Below are 24,478 nucleotides of genomic sequence, written 5' to 3'. Positions count from 1 at the left end.
TGGGGCTAAGGAAAGCTACAGAACATCAAATAAAAGCATCTTGCCATAGCAGCTTGCTCCTGTGAGCATTCCTTCCTGTTATTGACGACAATAAAAATGTTCTGTGATGTAAATGAAATGTCACTTTTTCCAACAGGAATAAAAAGCTTATTAAATTATCACCAAGGGTATATATGTCGGTTACTACTAGTGCAGAGGTTGTAAAGATTTATGTTTTTATCTGTGAGTCACCTTCTCTTTGCACATTACCATTACCGTTGACCTCACTTCCCAGAATTCCCCACTTCCCAGAATGAAAGAAATCCACTTAGAATTATTCTGATGTCAATCCCTCAACAACAGTTGATAAGCAGAAAGGAAAACAGACCTTATATTTCCTGTTATGTGGACTTTTTCTTGTTCCATCCTCTTCACTACATTTAATAAAAATAAGTTTGGGTTTATATTTGTCCTTTAGTGTATCAACTAGTCAAATGATTCACACAAGATAAATATTGGCCAGTACTGGGAAGAGAGACCTCGTTTTTGTAAGCTTATAATGAGCAAATGATGTTCTTTCATTCTTTGGGGGTTTTTTTGGGGGGGGGGGTTGTTTTTGTTTTTTGAGTTGGAGTCTCACTCTATTGCCCAGCCTGTAGTACAGTGGCACACTCATGGCCACCACAGTTTCAACCTGCTGGATTCATGCAATCCTTCCTCCTCAGCCTTTCAAGTAGTTGGAACTACAGGCAGATACCACCACACCCAGCTAATTTTTTTTTATTTTTGTAGAGATGAGGTCTCGCCATGTTGCCTAGGCTGGTCTGGAACCCCTGGACCCAAGTAATCCTCTCCCCTCTGCCTCCCAAAGTGTTGGGATTACAAGCATGAGCCACTGCACCCAGTGAGCAAATGATGTTCTAACTCTTGAGAGACATTCTGATTTAACTTCGGGTCTACTTTAAAAATACAGAGGTTTTAAAAAATTCATATTTCACAATAGATTTATATTATTATAGATACATTTTAAATGTATACCACTTAAAATTACTTGAGAAATAGTAATAATATGATGTCAGAACATGCTTTGAAAAAATCTGGAAGAAAATACACCAATTCTTAACAGTGGTACTCTGGCAAGGAAAGATAAAAGCAGACTTTCCCTTCAACATTATTTAGTACTGTTATACTATTTTTATTCTAAGGGTAAAAAGAAATACAAAATTTTTAAGGTGGGAAAACATTGAGACATTAAAATATATCAATTAACAAAGGACAAATTGCTTCCCTTCTTCAAATATTCAAATATCTTTGAAGTGTGTGCATCAGTAACAAAAATGCCAATTCACAGGTCCATAATTTAGTCTGAAATCTCCTTTATTTATGGTCAAAGAGAAGTTAATAAAGTGTTAATGTGGAACAACTATTGTCACACACACATACAAGGGGCTGGCATGAGTGCCAGCCTGGGATTTTGGAGCTCAGGAACACAATTTCTATAGCACAACCAGTTCTACTGACGTCCATCCACCCCTGGAGAGGAGAAGGGACTTCTAAAAGCCTTAGATTGAGATTATTTTTCAAATGAATAGAAGAAAGATGTAATGCTTACTTACAAAAAGAGAAAAAGATCTCATTTTGTTAAATTTTTACCTAGTAAATAAAAACAAAGAAAGAAATTTCACTAAATTAAGTACTTCCCACATGCAGTACACCTCTTTAAATCTTCACAGCAGACTATGAAGTAATAAACGATTAGTCTACCGGTTTCACCTGCAAGAATGCTGAGGCTCAGAGAGATTATCCAAGGTCAGCTAGCTCATAAGTGCAAAATGGGAACAATCGGGACAGACAGGCCAAATCTACTACTCCATCTTGCTAACAAATCAGTAATTTCAATGGCAACAGTTGACACTACATTTAGTAGACCAAAAAAGTATTACTATAAGTTTCATTTCTCCCATCTGCAGTTCCTCTACAGGCTAACTTTTCACCTTTGTGAGATACATTTTGAAATCTGTCTATTACACTCTGGTTTTCTGTCAAGTTAAAATTCAGTATTTGAGTGAGTGAGTGTTTTTTTTTTAATATTTTGAAGTATTTTTATCAGTAACCTTAATCCTTCTCCAAGCGTGTAAAGAACCACTTAAATTTTCAGAAAGTCATATTAATCCAAATTGAGTAAATGGATGCCTAAGTAGATTTAAAAACAATCTGTTCCCAGTGGTTGAGTCATATATCAACTGCACGTCTGACAAAGGAAGATATTGATGTCTGTGTACCTTTTCATTTTAAACAATATTTACACAGTCCAGTGTTTCTCTGAACAAGAAGCCTTGAGGCAGTCCATACATAAAAAACCCAATCACTATGGCAACTAGGAATAGCAGTGATTGCACAGTGATTCAGCCTGTATCCCAAATAAAAATTGTTTGTCAGGGACAGAGAAACAACTCAGAGTCATGCTTCATTGGAAAATAACCCGGTTAAAGAATAACCTGGGTTGGTGGTTGTTTTTAAGTGTTTGTCAAATTATTATAATTTTATAATAGGACACCTATCTTAATATTAACTCCAGCTCAGAGAGGTAGTTAATATGTCTCCTAAAGTAATATTTAATGCATTCACTGATTCACTCACTCAAGAAACTGCAGAGGAGGTGTCCTCTTTGGTAGGTGCTGAGCTAGGTATGGGTCATACCACTGTGAACAAGACAAGCAGGGAGGTCTGCCTCACTGAATTTCCAGTGTAACTAATAAGCAAACAGGTGATAAGGAAGCACTGTGGTATACAACCTCCTGCCTGTCATACAGGGTGCTTTGGGTCATTAGGGCACTTGGTACTTCCCAGAGGAAGTGATGGCTAAGCTGGTGACCAGGTAAGCAGAGAGGTGTGTGGGCCTCGGGGTGTTCCAGACACAGGAAGTAGCAGGCATAGAGGACTAGAGAGTAAAAAAAAACAAGACATTAAGGATGCAGTGTAATTCTGAGTGACTGAAACATGGAGGTCTAAGCATAATGGTTAAGGAGAAAAAGACTGAGGGTACACAGCATGAAGAGGCTTATGCCTAAAGGTCCAGCAACAGAAAAGGATGAACTATTGCTATGTGTGCAATGTTGGTGAATATCACAGACATAATGCAGAGTGAAAGAATCCACACACAAAAGAGTACAAATTGTACCATTCTATATGAAATTTATGAAATTCAAAATTAGACAAAATTGATCAATGATGACAGAGTTCCAAAAATGGGAGAGGATGCTGACTTGGAGCAGGACATGAAAAGGGATTTCTGAGATGCTGAAAATGCCCCCACATCTTCAACTGAGCAGTGGCTAAACTGGTTATACATATACACAAATGTATCAAGATTCCACTTGCGATTGGCTTAAACAGGTTAATAAGCAGGGGGAAATCAAATGAGCAAAAGTAATGGTTAAATATCTAACAAAAGATGAGCTCATATATTGAAAAATGTTCTATATACACAAATCAAGGGGATTAATTATATCTAAAGAAAATTTATAAACAGCTTTAAGACAAGGTAAAATTTTCTAAATAAAGGTTCATGTTTGTGCAATGTGGAGTTATAGATAGGTCTTCCTATGATATTTTCATTATAGAAAAATCACATATAAACTCATACTATACACATAGAGTAAAAATATCATCAAATGTAAGATAAAATATTACCTATCCTGAGGATAAAATTGGGGTAGGAAAACACAACAGACTTGAACTCATTGGTAAATTTTTTTTTTTTTTTTTTTTTTTTGAGTTGGAGTCTCACTCTGTCGCCCAGACTGGAGTGCAGTGGCCACTCCCGGCCACCGCAGCCTCGACCTGCTGGGCTCTGGCGATCCTTCCGCCTCAGCCTTCCGAGTAGCCAGAATTACAGGCATGCGCTACCACGCCCAGCTAATTTTTTGATTTTATTGTAGAGATGAGGTCTCGCCTGCCCAGGCGGGTCTCGAACCCGTGGGCTCAGGCAATCCACTCACCTCAGCCTCCCAAAGGCGCAGGATTAGAGGCTGAGCCACTGAGCCCGGCCATTGGTAAAGTCTTAAACTGGGTGGTACATACATGGGCATCTATTATAGTAGTCTTTATTATTTTTGAACATATTAAATATTTTGTTTTCTCCATAATTAAAAAAGAAAAAACACTATTTGCAATAAGAAGCAATTGAGGAATGCTGTAGGGATCCAGGTATGAAATGATAAGACTTACCTACAGCAGTAGCAGTGAAGATGGAGGGAAGAGGACACAGTGGAGAGAGATGTAGAAGGTAAATCAACAGCATTAGCTAATCGACCAGATGAGGACATGAGGGAGACAAAGGAGACAAATCTTCCACTAGACCAGCTGAATGGATGGTGGTGTCACTCATTGAGATGGGAAAACATGGAAAAATAAACAAGATTTAGAGGGAATGAGAGGAGAATAATGAGTCCAGTTTTTGACAAAGTGACTTTGAAATGTTTCCAAGAAAGAGTTGAAACTACCGTCTGAAGAGGAGAAGTGAGAACTTGGTTAAGGATAGATTTGGGAACTATCAACACAGAGCTGGTGATTAAAGCCACAGACCTGGACAAGGCTCCAGAGAGAAAGTGGGGAGTGAGCAGAGAAGAGAATTTAGGACTGAATCTTGGGGCAGCAGAGAAGGAGTCACAAAGGAGACTGAGAAAGAGGAGCCCAAGAACTGGAGGAAAACCAAGAGTGCATATTGTCCTTACAGAGAAAAGAGTGTTTCAAGAAGGAAGGTATGGTCAACAGTACCAAATTTTGACAAAAGCTCAGGATAAATAAGAACTAAAAGGTAATCACTGGATTTGGCAACCAGGAAGTCATTGACCCATTTCTGAGAAAAGAGTAAGAAGTCAGAATGGGATAAATGGAAAACTGGGGGGAAGGGAAGTAGAGACATCAACTGTGGACTTCTTTTTTAGGAAGTTTGGCTTCTGAAGAGAAGAGAGATAGGGAAGGAAGAAGAGAAGGAGGCAAGTAGCAGAAGGATTATTGGTTTTTTCAAAATTTTTCCAACCTTGGATATTCATAATCATATTTAAATGATAATAAAGGAAAGAAACAAAAGCATGAATATATAAATATATTTAGGTCCCTGGAAATGAAGAAGTCACAGCAAGGTTCTCAAGATGACTGCCTAGTAACAAACATACTTAAATTATATTAACATTCAATAACTGGTGAAATAAAGCATGAACTGGGCAAATTTTAAATCACGAAACAGCACATTATAACAGAAAGAAAAATTGGTTGTTACATGACCTATTAGAAAAGACTCTGCACAGTCCTCTCCCCTCCTATCATCCAATAGTGCAAAGAAAGAATAAGTTGGAACATCACAGACAAAATAAAGATATTATTTACTGACTTTTTGGTTCCATATGCTTTTCATTTTCTTGAGAAATAGCCATTATTAAATTCTTACCAGCTTTGGAGTTCTCAGGATGCTTGTCGGGGTGACATTCCAGAGCTCTGACCTTAAATTCTGCCAGAATTTGTTCAACCTAAAACAAAAATCAGTATTTAAAATGAGAAGCCCAATATAAATGACATCAAGGAAGAAGGACATCAGTCTTTCCCCAAAACAGCCATGATCAAGTCAGCTTTTTAATGTGACCCTTATATTTCCAGTTTGACTTTTTTCCTCTATGAAATAATTTCCTCAATAATGAAATTCAAGCCGGGCACGGTGGCTCACACCTGTAAACCCAGCACTTTGGGAGGCCAAAGCAAGAAAATTGCTTGAACCTAGGAGTTCAAGACCAGCCTAGGCAACATAGCGAGATTTCATCTCTACAATAAATAAAAAAATTTGCCAGGTATGTTGGCACAAGCCTGTGGTCCCAGCTGCTCAGGAGTCTGAAACAGAAGGATCATCTAATCTGAGGAGATCGAGGCTGCAGAAACCTGTAATCATGCCACTGCACTTCAGCCTAGGTGACAGAGTAAGACCCCACCTCAAAAAAAAAAAAAAGAAAGAAATTCAGGAAGCATCAAATAAAATCTCCTATTGAAATAGTAGTCTGTGATGACAATTTAACTTGCTACTTTATTTAAATGATGTCACAAGACATCCATGAGCTCAATATATTTAAATACCCAAAATGGCCACACAGGTTTATCCTAAGAATATCTGATGTTCACATATCTAAATTCTTCCAAGATGCTTAGTCATCGTTCATTATTTAGGAATGACTGTCCCTGAATTATAAATTATATATCATAATTTATAAATTATCCATTATAAAGCTCTTTTTTGCCTTTTGGCCCTCTTCTTTTTTATTAAGAATTTCACAATTAAAAGAAAAAGGACATACTTCAAACCTGATAATTTTGTTACCAATTAGGAACTTGATTAAAGATTTTGATTGGGAAAACAGAAACTCCAGCCCAAACTAAAATGAGATTTGGGGGCCATTCATAACTTGACTTTAGTTCAATCCCTATGACCATGAATTAGGACTTGGCTTTATTAATTGTGACTGCAATGACAACAGCAGGAGACAATAGTAGTTACTTGGCTCTGGAATTTGATTGCTTGGTTTTAAATCCCAGTTCTGCCATAAGACTTCAGGCAAGTTACATAACTTCCATGTGTCTAGGTTTCTTTATCTTGCTCCTTATAAGTAGAGAACTAAACCCAAAGCCTGAGCATAGTAGAAACTCAACAATAGTAGCTATTATTAAAGATCAGTGGTTAAGTCAACTTGTCCAAGGTTATTCAGAGACTTACTTAAAGAGTTGAGTTTTTTATTGTTGTTAACTAAGCAGTCAGTCTTTAAATCCTAGCATCTTACACTGTTTTACATGGCTGAATTTTTTGTTTTTTTTTTTGAGTTGGAGTCTCACTGTCACCTAGACTGGAGTGCAGTGGCCTCGCAGCCTCGACCTGCTGGGCTCCGGTGATCCTTCCGCCTCAGCCTTCCGAGTAGCCGGAATTACAGGTATGGGCTACCATGCCCGGCTGATTTTTTGATTTATTGTAGAGATGAGGTCTCGATGTCTCACTCTGTCGCCTAGGCTGGAATGAGTAGCTCACAGCCACCACAGCCTCGACCTACTGGATTCAGGCGATCCTTCCACCTCAGTCTTCCAGGTAGCTGGAACCACAGGCATGCGCCACCACACCTGGATAATTTTTTTTTATTGACTGTAGAGACGAGTTCTTGCCATGTTGCTCAGGCTGGTCTCGAACCCCTGAGCTCAGGCAATCCTCTGGCCTCCACCTCCCAAAGAGCTAGGATTACAGGCTCAGGCCTCCACGCTGGCCATGGCTGAATTTTTTAGGCTTGGGGGACTATTATAGGATTCCATACTTACTAACCACTAATTAATGGGAGCAAATTACCTGTTGTTTGATAAATTAATTCTCAAGCAACTCAGCTCAATATTGTCATAAGATTCAAGGGAGAAACATATCCTCAGCTCCATGTCATCTTTAGTCAGTTCTCATAAAAAATGTTTTCACTTTTGCAATCAAAATCAGACTATATTAGGTAGGAGTATGTATAAAACCCAGACTAACAACTCTATTCTTTTCCTTGTCAAGTTCCTACTAAAAACCCTTTGGAATAATAGGAAGTGATAGATTGTTGAGAACTATAATTAATAGTGTGTTTTCTCTTTCTGGGTTCTTCCCTTAACCACCATAAAAACCATCATAAAAGTCTTAAATATCCTACAGAGTATAGTAGCAAGCATTTTTAAATTAACAAGTAATTTATTAATACAAACTCTTGGCTGGGCATGATGGCTGATGCCTGTAATCCCAGTACTTTGGGAGGCCACGGTGGGAGGATCACTTGAGCCATCCTGGGCAACATAGTGAGACCTCGTCTCTACAAAAAATATCCAAAAAATTAGCCAGGCCTGGTGGTGTACACATGTAGTCCCAGCTCCTCAGAAGGCTGAAGCAGACGGATCACCTGAGCATAGTATTTGAGACTGTGGTGAGCCATGATCATGCCCCTGCATTCCAGCCTGGGTGACAAAGTGAAATCCCAACTCAAAAAATAAATAAATCAATGTAAACTCTCTTTGAAAAAACTTCTGTCAATACAGAATAAGAAGTAAAAAGCCCTTTACCACTCTTCCTTCATAATAATAGGTTATATCCCTGAAGACACACTTTTAGCACATATTTGTGAATATATACTTTGGGCTCTTAAAATAGCATAAATGGATAAAATGAAACCTATCAAAAGTAGAAATTTGAGAATGTTTATGCTTGCTGTTGTTTTATTTTGTTTTGTTTTTTAGTTAGGGTCTCATTCTGTCACCCAGACTAAGGGCAGTGGCACCAGTTATGGCTCACTGCAACCTCGACCTCCTGGGCTCAGGAGATCCTTCTACCTCAGACTCCTGAATAGCTGAGACTCTGGGCGCACACCACCAAACTTGGCTAATTTTTTTATTTATTGTAGAGATGAGGTCTTGCTATGTTGCCTAGGCTGGTCTCAAACTCCTGAACTCAAGCAATCCTCTTGCCTCTGCTCCCAAAATGCTGGGATTGTATGCATGAGCCACCCTGCCCAGCTATTTTTAAATTCATATCCCACTAGAAAACATTCTGATGTTCATGGAAGCAAATGTGTCAAAATGGTTATTTATCAGTAGTGCTAATATGTGATTGCTATTTTCTTCTTTATATTTTTTGTTTTTTGCCAGTTTCATATTTTTAAAAATTAAGAATAGTCCTTTTCGGTCATTCACTACTTTTCATAGTTTTACTATCACAAAGTTTATCACAAATCTCCTGTATAGCTGGTTCTGGGTAAACAGGTAAGTGAGTTAGTTTGTCTTGGACACATTCTATTTATCTCCTGTCCTCTCCACTTCATGTGTCCAGTGCCAAGTTCAGTCCATGGGCAGCTGAGGCCCTCCGTGTCAAGGTTCACTGAATCCTGCCTTTCTGATCCAATGTCCAATGGTCTGGAAAATTGCCTATCCTGTTGGCCAGTAAACATAAAAAAATGTTCAACTTTACTTACTCATAATCAAATAAATCAAAACATCCAAAGAATGATAATAGCCAGTGTTACTGAGGGCGCAAAGAAATGAACCCTCATGCTCTCCTGAATGTAAGCAGGCATATATACATACAGGCTTATAGATAGATAGATAGATAGATAGATAGATAGATAGATAGATAGATAGATAGATAGACAGACAGATAGATAATCTTGCCAGGCTTGGTGGCTCAGCCTATAATCCCAGCACTTTGGGAGGCCAAGGTGAGTGGATTACCTGAGCCGGCAGGTTTGAGACCAGCCCGGACAACTTAGTGAGACCTCGTCTCTACCATAAATAAAAAATTAGCTAGGCATAGTAGCGCACACCTGTAGTTTTGGCTACTTGGAAGATTGAGGCAGAAGGATAGCTGGAGCCCAACAGGTTGAAGCTGGGATGGCCGTGAGTGTGCCACTGCACTCCAGCCTAGGCGATAGAGTGAGACTCCAACTCAAAAAATATACATATGTATATGAGAAAAGGTTTTAATGTGTTTCCTACTCTTTGATCCCACAATTCCAAATCTAGGATTTTTGTCTAAGGAGATAATTGGAAGTGAAAAAAGAATTTAGCTATAAGAAGCTACAATGAATATATACATTTCAAACAAAACCTGCATGTCTAAAAATAAAATATTTGTTAAAGTTGATAGGCTGGAACACTTTGTAGTCATTTTTTTAAATTATCTGGTAGAGAAGATGTTTAACAACCTGAGAGAACTTATATTTCCACAAGAAAAGGTAAGATTATGTGCAAATTAAATCCATAATGTTTTATCTCAAAAGAAATTGTGTAACATATATCCAAGAAGTAACCCAAAATTATTTTTTGGAGGGCAGGCCTCTTGTAGTACAGGCTTCCTCCTAGGTGAGTGTTCTAGGAACCATTGACATCAGTGTACCAGCTAGAGTTATTGTGAGAGGCTGCATTAGGCTTCAGTGAATTTATTTTTTTACCCATTTCATGATGGGTGATTTACAAGCACACCTGCCTACACGGAGCTGAGAGTTCAGCAGTCTTTAACCAAAAACAGCATGATCCTCGTGCCCCACCCTCCCTATTCACTGAATCTCATTCTGAGCAACTTTTTCTTGTTTCTCCAGATGAAAAAAGTCCTGAAAAGGAAAGGTTTTGCTGATTTGGAAGACATGAAACAAAAAACGGCAGAAGCACTAAAAGGCATCAAAATTGATGAGTTCAAAAGCTGTTTTGACCAGTGGAAAAAGCGTCTCAATAGGTGTACTGCATCAAACAGAGAGTACTTTGAAGGTTACTGAAGTTTAGACATGTAAGAATAAATGCACAATTTTTTATAAATAAATTCCAATTTGGGGGTAACTCTTGTATTATTATTATTATTATCATTATTATTATTATAACTAAGATTTATTGAGACTTACTATGTGTCAGATACTGTCTAAAGCACTTTACATATAGTGTTTCTTTTAATTTTCACAACTCTATGAGGTAGGGACTATTATTATTCTCACCTTGCAGATTAGAAAACCAAGACATAGGAAAATTAAGTAATTTTCCCAAGATCACACAGTTGGCAAATAGGAGATCCCGACATTGAACCCATGAAATCTGATACCAAACACATATAAAAATATACATACACATATATGCATGTATTTATGTACATACATGCATAGAAATAGCATATATGCTCAGGTAATTAATATGCATGAGTCATACTCCAAAATGTTAAACATTTCTTCTTTGTAGTCCACATTTCCTTATCGGGCATATATTAACTTTAGAAATTAAATTTTAAAACTTGAAAACTTATCTTTTACATATCCTGTTAGCACAGTATTTTGGTCTATGCAAGGAAACACTCTAGTGTGCAATGGAGACTAATTTGATTCCCACTTGGATGAATCTTGCTTAGTTTTCCCTAGACACACAAATGTCCTCTGTCTCTCCCTCCATGCATCTAATTCTAAACATCTAGTAAGACCATTTCAAGCCCCATCTCTTGTCTGAAGTCTTTTCAGATATTCTTTCTTTAATTTCTGCTGTGTTTGTAGACAATACCACATAGCACAGTACTTAATTGTTCTTAAATTGTTTCCTGTGTATTAGCTTTGGCTCCTCAATTAGATATCAAGTTCTTTATACACTGCACCATGTCTGACCCTTCTGTTTTGTTTCCCACCCTATCACTGGCCCCAATGATAAGTATTCAATAAATACTTGATTATAGACTGACAGATGTTCTTCAGGTAAAATAACAGTTGTGTAATAGGAGCTTGCTGAAAATTGTGGTTTATTCATTAAAAGAGTGGTGATGGAAATTCATAAGCTGCAAAAAAGAGAAGATTCACTTTAACATGTGATTTAACTGGTTTCTATCATTTCAATTCACTCAGTTTGAAAATAGATTTTTTCCACAAAAATTCAGATATTAGCAAGATCCCTGAAATAGATAAAAGATTCTCAGCTGGGCTCGGTGGCTCAGCCTGTAATCCCACGCCTTTGGGAGGCTAAGGTGAGTGGATTGCCTGAGCCCGTGGGTTCAAGACCCGCCTGGGCAGTGAGACCTCATCTCTACAATAAATCAAAAAATCAGCTGGGCGTGGTAGCGCATGCCTGTAATTCCGGCTACTTGGAAGGCTGAGGCGGAAGGATCGTCAGAGCCCAGCAGGCGAGGCCGCTCCCGGCCACTGCACTCCAGTCTAGGTGACCGAGTTAGACTCCAACTCAAAAAAAAAAAAAAAAAAATTCTCTTATATCATTCCAACTAACTGATAATTAAAACATAAGCCATAACAACAATTTGAGCCATAAAATAAATAGTGGTAGTACTTAGGTAATAACACTTAAAATACAATAACTGTCCATTAACCAATAGTGATAAAAAATAAATTGAATAAACAAATAAATGTGGGAGTATGGATAGTTTTCCTTTACAGAAAAATTCCAATTAATAATTGTAAAATGAATGAGGTAAATAGAAAGTCACCATTAGGTAAGAACCATAGTTGTAACTGTTACAGAGAAGATCCACCCCAAATGCTAAACTCAGTGAGTGAAAGTTTGAGGAGAAATAGTATAGGCTGAAAGTATCTTCCCCAAGATATTTGTTAATTACAAAAAGAAAAAGAATAACCTTACTGTAGAAAAACCCAGCAGAAGAAACCTAACAGACACTACTTTAACTAAGGGATCAAGATCAATAAGACTTATCATTATCATGTGCCCCCAATATGATACACTGAGAAAGGCACAACATCACTTCTGTGGTATTCTTTCCAAAAATGCATAACCTCAATCTAATAATGAGAATGTATCAGACAAAGCCAAATTGAGGGGCATTCTGCAATGCAAGTCATGAAAGACAAAGAAGGTAGGAAAAAGTGTCAGATTGGAGGAGACTAGGGGAATATGGCAGCAAAGTGTAATAAGGGGTCCTCGCTTGGATCCTAGAACAGAAAAAAGGCATTAGTAGGAAAACTGATGAAATTACGTAAGACCAATAGCTTGGATCAGAGACTGACTGACTTTGGCCCAAAGGCCAAATCTGGTGTTTTTTTAATTAAAGTTTTATTGGAAGACAGCCACAGTCATTCACTTACATATTATCTATGCCTGCTTTCTCTAACAGTAAAGCTTGAGTCATTGGGACAGAGACCCTAAGGCTGCAAAGCCTAAAATATTTGCTATCTCAGGGCCGGCACCAAGTGAGGCAAGCAGGGCACCTAGGTTTAAGGAAGTTTCTAAAACTTTTTTTCTCTCTCTCTCTCTCTCCCTCCCCCCACCCCCACCATCCCTCAAGTTTCTGTACTTGCACAACCCTGAAGGTTAGTGCCTCCTTAAATTTTGCATCCTATCCTGACCCTGTCTACCTGATCCTTTACCAAAAAATGTTGGATGGCCAACAGATGCAGTGGCTCACACTTGTACTCCTGGCCAAGGCAAAAGGATTGCTTGAACCCAGGAATTCAAGACCCGCCTAAGCAACATAGTGAGCCCTCACCTCTACAAAAAATCCCAAGTAGTCCCAGCTACTCAGGAGGCTGCCGTGGAAGGATCACCAGCTGTGATGAAACGTGATAGTACCACTGCACCCTAACCTGGCGACAGAGTGAGACCCTGACTCAATAAACAATCAAACAAAAATAATGTTTGCTGTTCCCAGTTAATTGTATTAACTAATGTTAATTTTCTGGTTTTGATCCTTGTACTTCCATGAAGTATGATGTTAACATAAAGGGAAGCTGGGTTAAGAGTCTATTCAAACTTTGTGTACTATTTTTGCCACTTATCTGTAAATAAAAAACGATTTCAAAATAAAACAACTTAAAAATGATGCAAGTCCAGGCATGGTGCCTCAACCTGTAATCCCAGCACTTTGGGAGACCGAGGAGAGGGAATTACCTGAGCCCAGGGGTTTGAGAGCAGCCCAGGCAGCTTGATGAGATCTCGTCTCTACAGTAAATCACAAAAACTAGCCAGGCGTGGTGGCGTATGTCTGTAGTTCCAGCATCTTGGAAGGTTGAAGTGGAAGGACTGTTTAAGCACAGCAGGTCCAGGCTGTGGTTGCCGTGAGCATGCCACTGCACTCCAGCCTGGGTGACAGAGTGAGACTCCAACTCAAAAAAAATAAAGAATAAAAATTGCCCAGGTGTGGTAGCTCACACCTGTAATCCCAGTACTTTGGGAGGTGGAGGCAGGAGGATCACTTGAGCCCAGGGGTTTGAGACCAGCCTGGGCAACATAGTGAGGCTCCATCTCTACCAAAATACACACACACACACACACACACACACACACACACACACACACACACACACACACACACAAGAATAAGATAAATTTACCAAGTTCCAAGCACACAGTATCAATGTGAGGTCAAAACAATAGCCACAACCACAACCACTTACCACTCTGTGCAGGCACTGTTCAAAGCACTTTATATATTTCGTGTCTGATTTAATTTCCACAGTTCTATGAGTGGGGTACTATTAATTTCCATGTGCAAATTAGAAAACAGTGGCATAGAAAAGTTAAGTAATTTTCTCAATGTCACACAGCTAGCAAGTGGCAACCCAGGCAGTCTGAAGTCAATAAGAAAGAGAACTAGCTGGGCACAGTGGCTCAAGACTGTAATCCCAGCACTTTGGGAGGCAAAGGTGAGAAGATTGCCTGAGTCCAGGGGTTCGAGACAAGCCTGGGCAACATGGTAAGACCTTGTCTCTACAATAAATCAAAAGCATGAGCTGGGCATGGTGGCACGCACCTGTGGTTCCAGTTACTTGGAAGGCTGAGGCAGAAGAATCACCTGAGACTAGCATGTTGATGCTGTGGTGACCGAGAGTGTGCCTCTGCACTCCAGCCTGGGCAACAGAGTGAGACTCCTACTCAAAAAAAAAAAAAAAAAGAAAGAAAGAAAAGAAAGAGAACTAGGGAAAAAAAATAGATGTTTCTATTTATCAGGTTTGTGCTCAATTTTCAAGTCCACGAAGTCTGAAATCTTCTATCATTACTACCAAAATAGTGACCAAATGTTAAAAAACCAAATAAGATCCATACCAGGGAGGATGCTTTACATCCCTCTTGTGTAGTGTATGCATCAATAAGGACTTTAGAGGGTTTTATAGCATGTGTCTTTTATATAAAATTCAATATAGGAAGAAAAGTCTGACTAACTTGGAATCAAACTTTGGTAAATTTTTTTGACATGGGGGCTATGTTGTTTTCTATAGGACAACATGGAAATCCTCCCATAAGTTATATATGTTATATATGTAAAACAGGAAATTAGTCTCAGTGCTTATTGTCATGGTTGTATTTTCAATTTGTGAAAGATTTTTTTAAAGCTCTGAGAAGAAAAATTTCGGAATTACTGCTCTAGAATCATTTAAAAATATACAAATTTTACTTTAAACTTAATTTCCAGCACAAACTCTATTTTGTTCTTTTGTAAGAATATGCCAAAGTAAAACTATTATATGAATGTCTCAATTGTTATAAGTAAAATCAAAATATCAAATTGCTTGGCCGGGGTTTGTAGCTCAGCCTGTAATCCCAGCACTTTGGGAGGCCGAGGCGAGTGGATTGCCTGAGTCTGCCGGTTCGAGACCAGTCCCAGCAACTTGGCGAGACTTCCTCTCTACAATACATCAAATATTATCCAGGCGTGGTAGCGCGCACCTATAGTTCCAGCTACTTGGAAGGTTGAGGCGAAAGGATCGCCAGAGCCCAGCAGGTCAAAGCTGGGGTGGCCGTGAGTGTGCCACTGCACTTCAGTCTGGATGACAGACAGAGACTCCGATTCAAAAAAAAAAAAAAATCAAATTGCTTTGAAATTATAACTACTAAATTGCTTTGGGGTATGAAGAGTTCTGGTTAATTTTAGAGCATCAAATGAAAGAATATTTGAATTAAAGAAAATCCATTCAACAAAAAATCAAGTAAAGGAAATATCACAATAGTCAAAAATGTCATTAAAATATCTTTAAATGCGAAGCATATCTATAAAAAGAAGCGAGAAAATGATCCATATAAAAAGAAGTGGTATCATAAGTGGACCCTGAACATTTACCATAATACTATAAAAAGGGATTGGCAGTAGTGGGATACTGCTGTGGTTGGGGAAGGGGAGGACACAACATCAATAAGGGTAACTTATCTCAAACCAGGTAAAGTGGGAACCAAAGGGAGGCCCAAACTTTACCTGTACGATGACCACTTGTATACCTAATTTTAATTGTGCCTCACATCTTTAAAAAAGACAAGAAAAAAGAAAATAAGAATTGACAAATTGTGACAGTATTTCATTAAAAATAAATGATTGTTATTTAGATATGCTATGCCATTGACAAATCAGTAAAATACACCTAGTAAAAGGAATGTTGAGACAGAGAAGTATGACTACACCTAGTAACATAAAATGCAACTGTTATACACATTATACATAAACAATGGGATCATTTTTGTGAGTCTATCCAAATGAATCCTCCTTTGTAGACTGAAAAGACACAATCACAACTTTAAAAAGACTTACTGAATGGGCCAAGAAATTTATTAAGGGAATATAATGATCTTTACTTTGTAAACTAGCAGCTATTTTTATTTATTTATTTATTTTTTTTTTTTTTTTTGAGTTAGAGTCTCACTCTGTCACCCAGGCTGGAGTGCAGTGGCACACTCACGGCCTCCACAGCATCGACCTGTTGGGCTTAGGTAATCCTTCCATCTCAGCCTTCCAAATTGCTGGAACTACAGATGCACACCATCATGCCTGCCTAATTTTTTTGTGTGATTTATTGTAGAGATGAAGTCTCACCAAGTTGCCCAGGCTGGTCTCGAACCCCCGGACTCAGGCAATTCTTTCGCCTTGGCCTCCCAAAGTCCTGGGATTACAGGCTGAGCCACAGCACCCGGCTGCAGCTATTTTTAAAAATCCAAATTATCAGGTTAAATTATGTTCCTTTGATCTTAAATTGTTCCTACAAAAATTATTTGCTAATAGTATAAACTGAAATATGAATGACATATGGCATATGGTAAAAATGATAATGATTTTCTCAATTGCTATAGGCAAATCACCACCAATGTAAATAAGAGTAAAATATTCTTGAGAGGAAATATGCAACTAAAAGAGATTAAATGCTATATAAAATGCTACACAAAATTATCTGTGTGTGTATGGTTTCTTTTAACTTCAAGGTATCTAAGGAAACTTCCTCAGCATGACAAAATAGAGATTTTAACCCTTTGTGTACCATATCAAATCCTGTCCTCAAGACAAAACTAATACATTTTATTACTGAACTATTCTCTTTATGAAACTATAAGAAATAATAAAATATTTTGCTTTAAAATATTAATAATTGTCTTTTAATAACAAAAATAATATGTTAATCATTTAAATATATTTTAATAAAATGGTTTAATAATATATAATTTAATAACATATATTTCATATTTATCTCAACATCATTTAAAATATTAAAAACTTGGAAATAAGTAAGATATTTAACAATAAGAGAATAACTCAATTGTGGCAATACTGTAAAACGAAATATTTTTACAGCCATTAAAATATGCATGCAGAAAGTTTAATAGTATGGAGAAATAAATCCTTGATATAATATTAAAGAGGAAAAGCAGGAATCAACAAGTATATAATATCCTATCAAACACATCTTAAAAAATTATACATAAGAAAACGACTAGAGATAAATATGATGAAATATTAGGAGTGTTACCCTTGGGAGATAGATTTGTAAATGATTTTTCCATAATTTAAAAAACTTCTACAACCTTTATAATTGTTTATGAGGGCACTTCAAAAACATTATTTTATTATAGATCCAGTAAACTACAGAATTTTCACATATTTTTGTGTCAGAAGCCACCCTTTCAAGAAATAATTTCTGTCATACAATTTGAAATATTAACATAAAAAGATGCTTCTTGGATTCTAAATTAACTGCTCACATAAAAGTACATATTTTAATAAAACATTTTAAATCCCTAATTTACTAAAAAATTACATTTCACCTCAATTATTAAATGAATTACTATAATAAATATATAGCTCATGTGTGCTATGAAACACTACCATCAGAAATTACAATACAGTTTCAAATATTTATTTCAGAAGCTTTCATAAAATTGACACAGGACACTATGCAAGTAAAAATCCAACATACATTTAAATTCTTAACTTTCTCTGAGCCAAAAGTACTTTAAAATAATACAAAATTCAGTTTTTAGGCAAAGTAACTAAAAGTTTAAAGTTAAACTTTAAATAAAAACGAAATACTGTTGTGAAAAAGAACAGCATTATCCACTGTCTTACCGAAGATAGTTCATCACATCCCAGTAACGCGTAGTAATCTTCAGTATCTTCTGGCCTATAATTCAGTATTGCATCCATTTAGATTACTAAATCAGCTCTTCCCTCGGAAACAAGAGGCACAATGAGCTTTGAATTAACAGGAAAGACCTCTTTAAATCTGAATTACAGCAGCACATTCCAAACAGCAAAAACTAGCTCTAACACTGGTCACAGTCAATACACCAGATGTCATCCTAGACCTTTGCAAACGTTGCCTCTCATTGGCTGCTTACAGAAGATAAAAGAATAGACCACGTGCCTGTCATTGCAGTGCTGCCTGGGATCTGTAGTTTGTGTAAATGATGCAGGTGAACCATTCGTCTAACGGATCAGGAAAAACTGCTCATTTTCACGGACTTCCTCTTACATTATCCATCTCTCCATCTCCTATATATTTTTGTCTTTATTCTTTTTTTTTAAAAGACTGAAGAGAACTTGAAGCAATGTGGTAAAACCTTAGGATGTGTTAAATATGAGTAGAGTATGCTTTTCTGAGTGTTTAAGATAATTGTTTTAAAAAGTTTGAGTGGAAGGAAACATATGAGGATATAGCAAATTTTCATTTGTGTGATAATTCATTCAATAAATCTTCATTGAGGACCTATTTTGTGCTCAGCACTGTTTTAAGGAAAGGCATGGTAAACAGCACAGTCTAGATTCTTATGGAGCCTGTGTTCTGATGGAGGAAGACAAATGAGAAACATGCAAAGAAAAAGGATCATTCGAAATAATGATTTGTGCTGCAAATAGGACAATGAGGAGAATTGTGTAATAACACAGGTCAGACGACTGAGCCATTTCTCCTGGGTTGGGTCACATGACTCAGGTGTACGTCCGGTCTAGGGAGGATCCAGGCAATATATTTCAGTTCATTTTGGCCCTAAGAAATGCAGTTAAGTTCTGGGATTTAGAGGAAAAGTGAGTGGTCAGGGATACAATACTTTATTGCCTTAACATTGTAAATGCCCTCATAAATTATTGCCCTGAGGGGGAGAAAAATTCTTTCTAGCCCACCTATATACATTTTTTAAAGTTTATTTCTGAAGAGAAGAAGAAAAGAGCATTAATGAACCATTTTTATTAGTCCTTTACTATATATGCTCTCTTGCTAAAAGCTCTATATGAGATTTTAAAGTAAAGTACAATTAATTTTGTTTTGGAAGTTTCACCACATCCTTTAAGTATTTGGAGGTCTACTTGGATATCATAAAATCTTGATCTGAATCACTGATGGACTTTAAATGATGTGAAGTTGACAATATGGAAAGCAGTATGGTGGTCTCTCAAAAAATTAAACATAGAACTACCATGTGATCCTGCAATTCGACTTCTGGGTAAATTTATACACACAAGAATTGAAAGCAGGAATTTGAAAAAGTATTTATATACCCATGTTCATCAAAGTATTACAATAGCCAAAAAGTGGAGGATGTTAAGTGTCCATCAGTAGACTAATAAACAAAATGTGGTATATACTTACAATGGTATATTATTCATCCTTTAAAAGGATAGAAATTCTGACGCATATTACAACATAGATATACTTTGATGTACATCTATATACATTATGCTAAGTGAAACAAATGTTGATTCCACTTATATAAGGTTTCTAGAGTAGTCAAATTCATAGAAAGTAGCACAGAGGTTTCCAGGGGCTACAGGGAGTAGTGAATGGGGAGCCACTTTTTAAAGGGTACAGAGAAACCGGGCTCGATGGCTCAGCCTGTAATCCCGCGCCTTTGGGAGGCTGAGGGGAGTCGATTGCCTGAGCCCGCAGGTTCAATACCCGCCTGGGCAGCAAGACAATCAATAAAATAAATCAATAAAATAAATCAATAAATCAAAAAATCTCTACAAAAAATCAGCCGGGCGTGGTAGCGCGCGCCTGTAATTCCGGCTACTCGGAAGGCTGAGGCGGAAGGATCGCCGGAGTCCAGCAGGTCGAGGCTGCGGTGGCCGGGAGCGGCTGCTGCACTCCAGTCTGGGCGACCGAGTGAGACTCCAACTAAAAAAAAAAAAAAAAAAAGGGTACAGAGTGTTAGTATGGGAAGATGAAAAAGTTGTGGAAATGGATGGTAGTGATAGTTGCATAACAATATGAATGTACTTAATGTCACTGAATTATTAACTTTAAAATGGTTAAAATGGTAAATTTGACATTATGCATTTTTTTACCACAAACACACAAATGATGTGAAATCCCTCAAAGACTGGACAACTCTAACCAGGAAAAAAATATTTCCCCTGTACTCTGCATCCTGAGAACAGTCAGGACAATATTTTGATGTTCTAAAGAAAACAACCACAAAGATCATTTTGAAAGAAATCTTGGTAAATGTTTGATCTTATTAAATGCAACTCAGGCTTTTTTTCCTAAACCACCATGTTCTCACATTCCTTTTTTTTTTGAGTCGGAGTCTCACTCTGTCGCCCAGACTGGAGTGCAGTGGTCGCTCCCGGCCACCGCAGCCTCGACCTGCTGGGCTCCGGCGATCCTTCCGCCTCAGCCTTCCGAGCAGCCGGAATTACAGGCGCGCGCTACCACGCCCGGCTGACTTATTTATTTATTTATTGTAGCGATGAGGTCTCGCCGCCCAGGCGGGTCTCGAACCGGGGGCTCAGGCAATCCACTCACCTCAGCCTCCCAAAGGCGCGGGATTACAGGCTGAGCCACCGAGCCCAGCCCATGTTCTCACATTCTATATATTAAAGTTAGTAAAAAGTGTTGGACACACTCAGCAAATGCTGGCATATCAGAAGTCACAGAATTTTACATGATCTTTAAGCAATTCCATACCTAGGAATTTATTCAAAGATTATAATCAAGAATGTGTACAAAGGCATAGCAATAAAGATAGTTATCTTTATCAAGACACAGTTATAATAGTAAAAAATTTTTGAGAAACAAGTTGGATGTCCAAAAATCATATAAATAATGATCCACATACAGTAATATACTTACATAGTCATCTTTAAATTACATAAAAATATATTTAATGCTTGGGAAATGTTCACACTGTTGTTATGTCAAAGGAAAAGTTCACAAAACTTTATATACTATGTAAAAACTCATTAAGTCCTGAGACTTACACACTTTACAACGTTTTATCTGTTAACTCTGGCTCACAGCTGATGTGTAAACAAGTCATGAGCTAACCTAGGAGTATGACCTTAGTCTGTAATTGAGTCTCAGCCAGTCGCAGGTTGAAAGCTGCCAAATTATACCCAGGTAAAACAAATGAGGCACTGCACCAACAAACAGGTAACTTCTGAAGGTCATTTCCTGTTTTCTGGTTAGAAGTAAAACTCACTATGTTGGAGGTTGGGGGCATTCCGAGCTATTTTCAGTCTGAATACTACCTGGATCTAGAACCTTTTTCTTGCTCAAATAAACTTAGTTGAATTGACCACCTAGATATATATATATATATATATATACATATATTTTTTTTTTTTTTTTTTTTTTTTAGCATATCTCATTTAAAAAAAGAGCCAGGCACGTTGGCTTGCCCCTGTCATCCCAGCCACTCTGGAGCCTGAGGGGAGCCCAGAAAATCACTTGAGCCCAGGAGTTCCAGGCTGTAGTACATTGTGGTAGCACCTGTTAATAGCCTCTGCACACCAGCCTAGGCAACATAGAGACACCATCTATTAAAAATGTTTTTAAGTAAAAAAAAAAAATACATTTAAATTTCAAAAGTATGACTCCAGTGTAATGACTATACATTGTGTATAAATTTATAAAATATGAGGAAGACTATACACCAAGAAATAACAAGATCTTACTACATAATGGGGTCATAGGTGATTAATATTTTATTCTTTTTACTCATTTATATTTGCTAAGGTGAATATATATTATTATTCTTTGAGTAAGAAAAAAAATCAATAAAAACTACAAATTGCCAAACTTCACTGATTTAGCAACTTACTGATTTAGTAGAAATAACAGTTCAGAGGGCCTGATTCAAAGACTTGTTCTTAGGCTGGTTTTGTTGCATACTCTACTGTGGCTATGTAATTAGCCAATTACCTCATCCTTTGAAGCTAGCACTGTGCTATGGGGTTGACAAAAAAGAATGAAATTAATCCTCCATCAGGAATCTTTCTCTCCGACTGATATCCATTTTGATTGGTAAGTCCAATCTTCTGAATGACCCCTTGCTTACTGGAATCACAGTCATGGTGCGATTGAAACAACACTGAACTCCCATGTTCCTTACAAGTGGAGTTTTAAGATTAGTCAGGCAACTGGGTACATTTGAAGGAAGAAAGAACTGAAAAATAATAACAAATAGTGTTTAATCATCACCTTAAAAATTAGGCCCAATTTCAAATTTTATTTTTTGAAGGGGCATTACATGTACATAGTACAAGATTTTAAGGTACAAAAGGGAAGGCATAAAAGGTAAGTGTTTCTCCCACCTTAGGTCTGCTAGCCACCAGTTCTCTTCCCAAGAGGCAATCGCTGTTACCAGTTTGCAGTCATTCTATGAACTTACAAATATATACTATAAATATATACTATATATACTATATACTACCGGGGGTGCCAAAAAAAAAATGCACACACATTTTAAGAGATGTTTGCTGAAATCAGAAGTGTCTGGACGCTAATAGTATCCACTTTGAGCACCTTTTATAGTTGCAGAAGTCAAACGTGACTTGAATTCATGTTATAAAGTATTACAATTCTAATACAGTTTTTTCCTTTTTTAAGATGTGTTTACAATTTTTTGTCATCCTCTGTGTATAATATTTATAGGTATAGATATAGATATAATAGATAAAGATATATTCATTCTTGGATCTCCATACAAATGGTAGCATACTATATGTATACACTTAGGTCATTCAGGCAGCTATAAGAAAGTATTTTAAACTGATTAATTTATAAATAATAGAAATTTTTCTTACAGTTCTGAAGGCTAGGAAGTCCAAGATTAAGGCACTGTACGATTTGGTGTCTGGTAAGGGCTCACTCTCAGCTTCATAGATGGTGCCTCATATGATTAAAGAGGAAGCAAGACAGCTCTCTTCAACCCTTTATAAGGGCACTAATTTCATTCATGAGGGCAGAACCCTCATGACTTAATCACTTCCCAAAAGGCCCAGCCTCTTAACTTCACCACAGTGAAGAGTAGGTTTCAACTTAAATTTTGTAGTGACACATTCAGACCATAGCAATACTCTTCTAATGTTCTTTTTTTCTTTTCACTTGATTGTCTCATTCTTTTAAACATCTGCATAGCATTCCACCCTGGTTGCATCAGACTTTATTTATCCCGTCTCTTTTTTAAGTTGGGTATTAATTAGAAAAGTTTTCACTACTTTTATTTTTTTATTTTTTTTTTTTCCAGCTTCCTTAGGTGGCTTATTAGGCTGTTATTCACTACTTATTTTAATAAACATTAGCAACCTTTTTGAATATTGTGTAGAAAAAGCAATAGTACAAGATTAGCAGATGTTTTAAGGAAAGTTGGAGTGCTACTTACTTATTCTTATTCTTTTCCCCAAAACCAACCTTCAAACTTGTTGCAGCATCTCATATGAAGGCATATTTTTAATGTTCATTGGGCTTTTTCCCTAGCTATAAAGAAATTTTTTTCTAGCTATTTTGTTATAAACATAACAAAAGGCCGGGCTCGGTGGCTCAGCCTGTAATCCCAGGACTTTGGGAGGCCGAGGCGTGTGGATTGCCTGAGCTCATGGGTTCGAGACTCACGCAGGCAATTTGGCGAGACCTCATCTCTACAAGAAATCAAAAATTAGCCGGGCGTGGTTGGTAGCGTGTGCCTGTAGTTCGGCTACTTGGAAGGCTAAGGCAGAAGGATCGCCAGAGCCCAGCAGGTGTCAAGGCTGTGGCGACCAGGAGCGTGCCACTGCACTCCAATCTGGGCGACAGAGTGAGACTCCAACTCAAAAAAACAAAACCAAAAATCATGATAGGCCAAGCACCACGGCTCACTCCTATAATCCCAGCACTCTGAGAGGCAGAAGAAAGAGGATTGCCTGAGCCTAGGGATTCGAGACCAGCCTGGTCAACTTGGCAAGATTTCACCTTTCTTTAAATTTAAAAATTAGCTGGGCATGATAGCACATACTTGAGGTTCCAGCTACTCAGAAGGCTAAAGCAAAAGGATCAGCTGAGCCCAGCAGGTCAAGACTACGGTAGCCATGATTGTGCCGCAGCACTCTAGCCTGGGTGACAGAGTGAAACTCTGACCCAAAATGATAATGATGATAATGATGATGATGATGGAACCACTAGCTAATCTTTTGGACAAATGGTAGATGATAAAGCTAGAGTCAATCCTCCTTATACTAAAATAAACTACAGAAATCAAATAACTCAGAAGCCATAGGGGAAAAAGAAAACCTAATAAGCACGACTATATAAAAATCAAGCACATTTGTGTGGCAAAAAAATACAAAAGCAAAATCAGAAGGCAAATGATATACAAAGAAAAAAAATTTCGTGATTCTCAGACAAATGAATAACTTCCTTAATTTACAAGTGTTTAGCCGGGCTCGGTGGCTCAGCCTGTAATCCCGTGCCTTTGGGAGGCTGAGGTGAGTGGATTGCCTGAGCCCGCAGGTTCGAGACCC

General features: G+C 37.6%; 1 protein-coding gene across 2 annotated transcripts in view; it reads right to left on the bottom strand.

The window, feature by feature from the left end:
• DNAJC12 (DnaJ heat shock protein family (Hsp40) member C12) overlaps positions 1-18,102 on the bottom strand; it is a 42,752-nt gene extending 24,650 nt beyond the window's left edge. For both annotated transcript variants that reach the window (XM_008062308.1, XM_008062309.1), the window contains exons 1-2: positions 17,831-18,102; positions 5,432-5,510 (exon numbers count right to left, since the gene is read on the bottom strand). In XM_008062308.1, coding sequence (XP_008060499.1) covers positions 5,432-5,510; positions 17,831-17,908 — 157 coding nt within the window. In that variant the 5' untranslated portion in view covers positions 17,909-18,102. The remainder of the gene's footprint in view (positions 1-5,431; positions 5,511-17,830) is intronic.
• Between the last annotated feature and the right edge of the window lie 6,376 nt (positions 18,103-24,478).

Source organism: Carlito syrichta, unplaced genomic scaffold (assembly GCF_000164805.1).
Source record: "Carlito syrichta isolate Samal-C Ts95f unplaced genomic scaffold, Tarsius_syrichta-2.0.1 Scaffold305686, whole genome shotgun sequence".
In the NCBI taxonomy this organism is placed as follows: Eukaryota; Metazoa; Chordata; class Mammalia; order Primates; family Tarsiidae; genus Carlito; species Carlito syrichta.
This window is presented reverse-complemented; position numbering and strand designations above follow the sequence as displayed.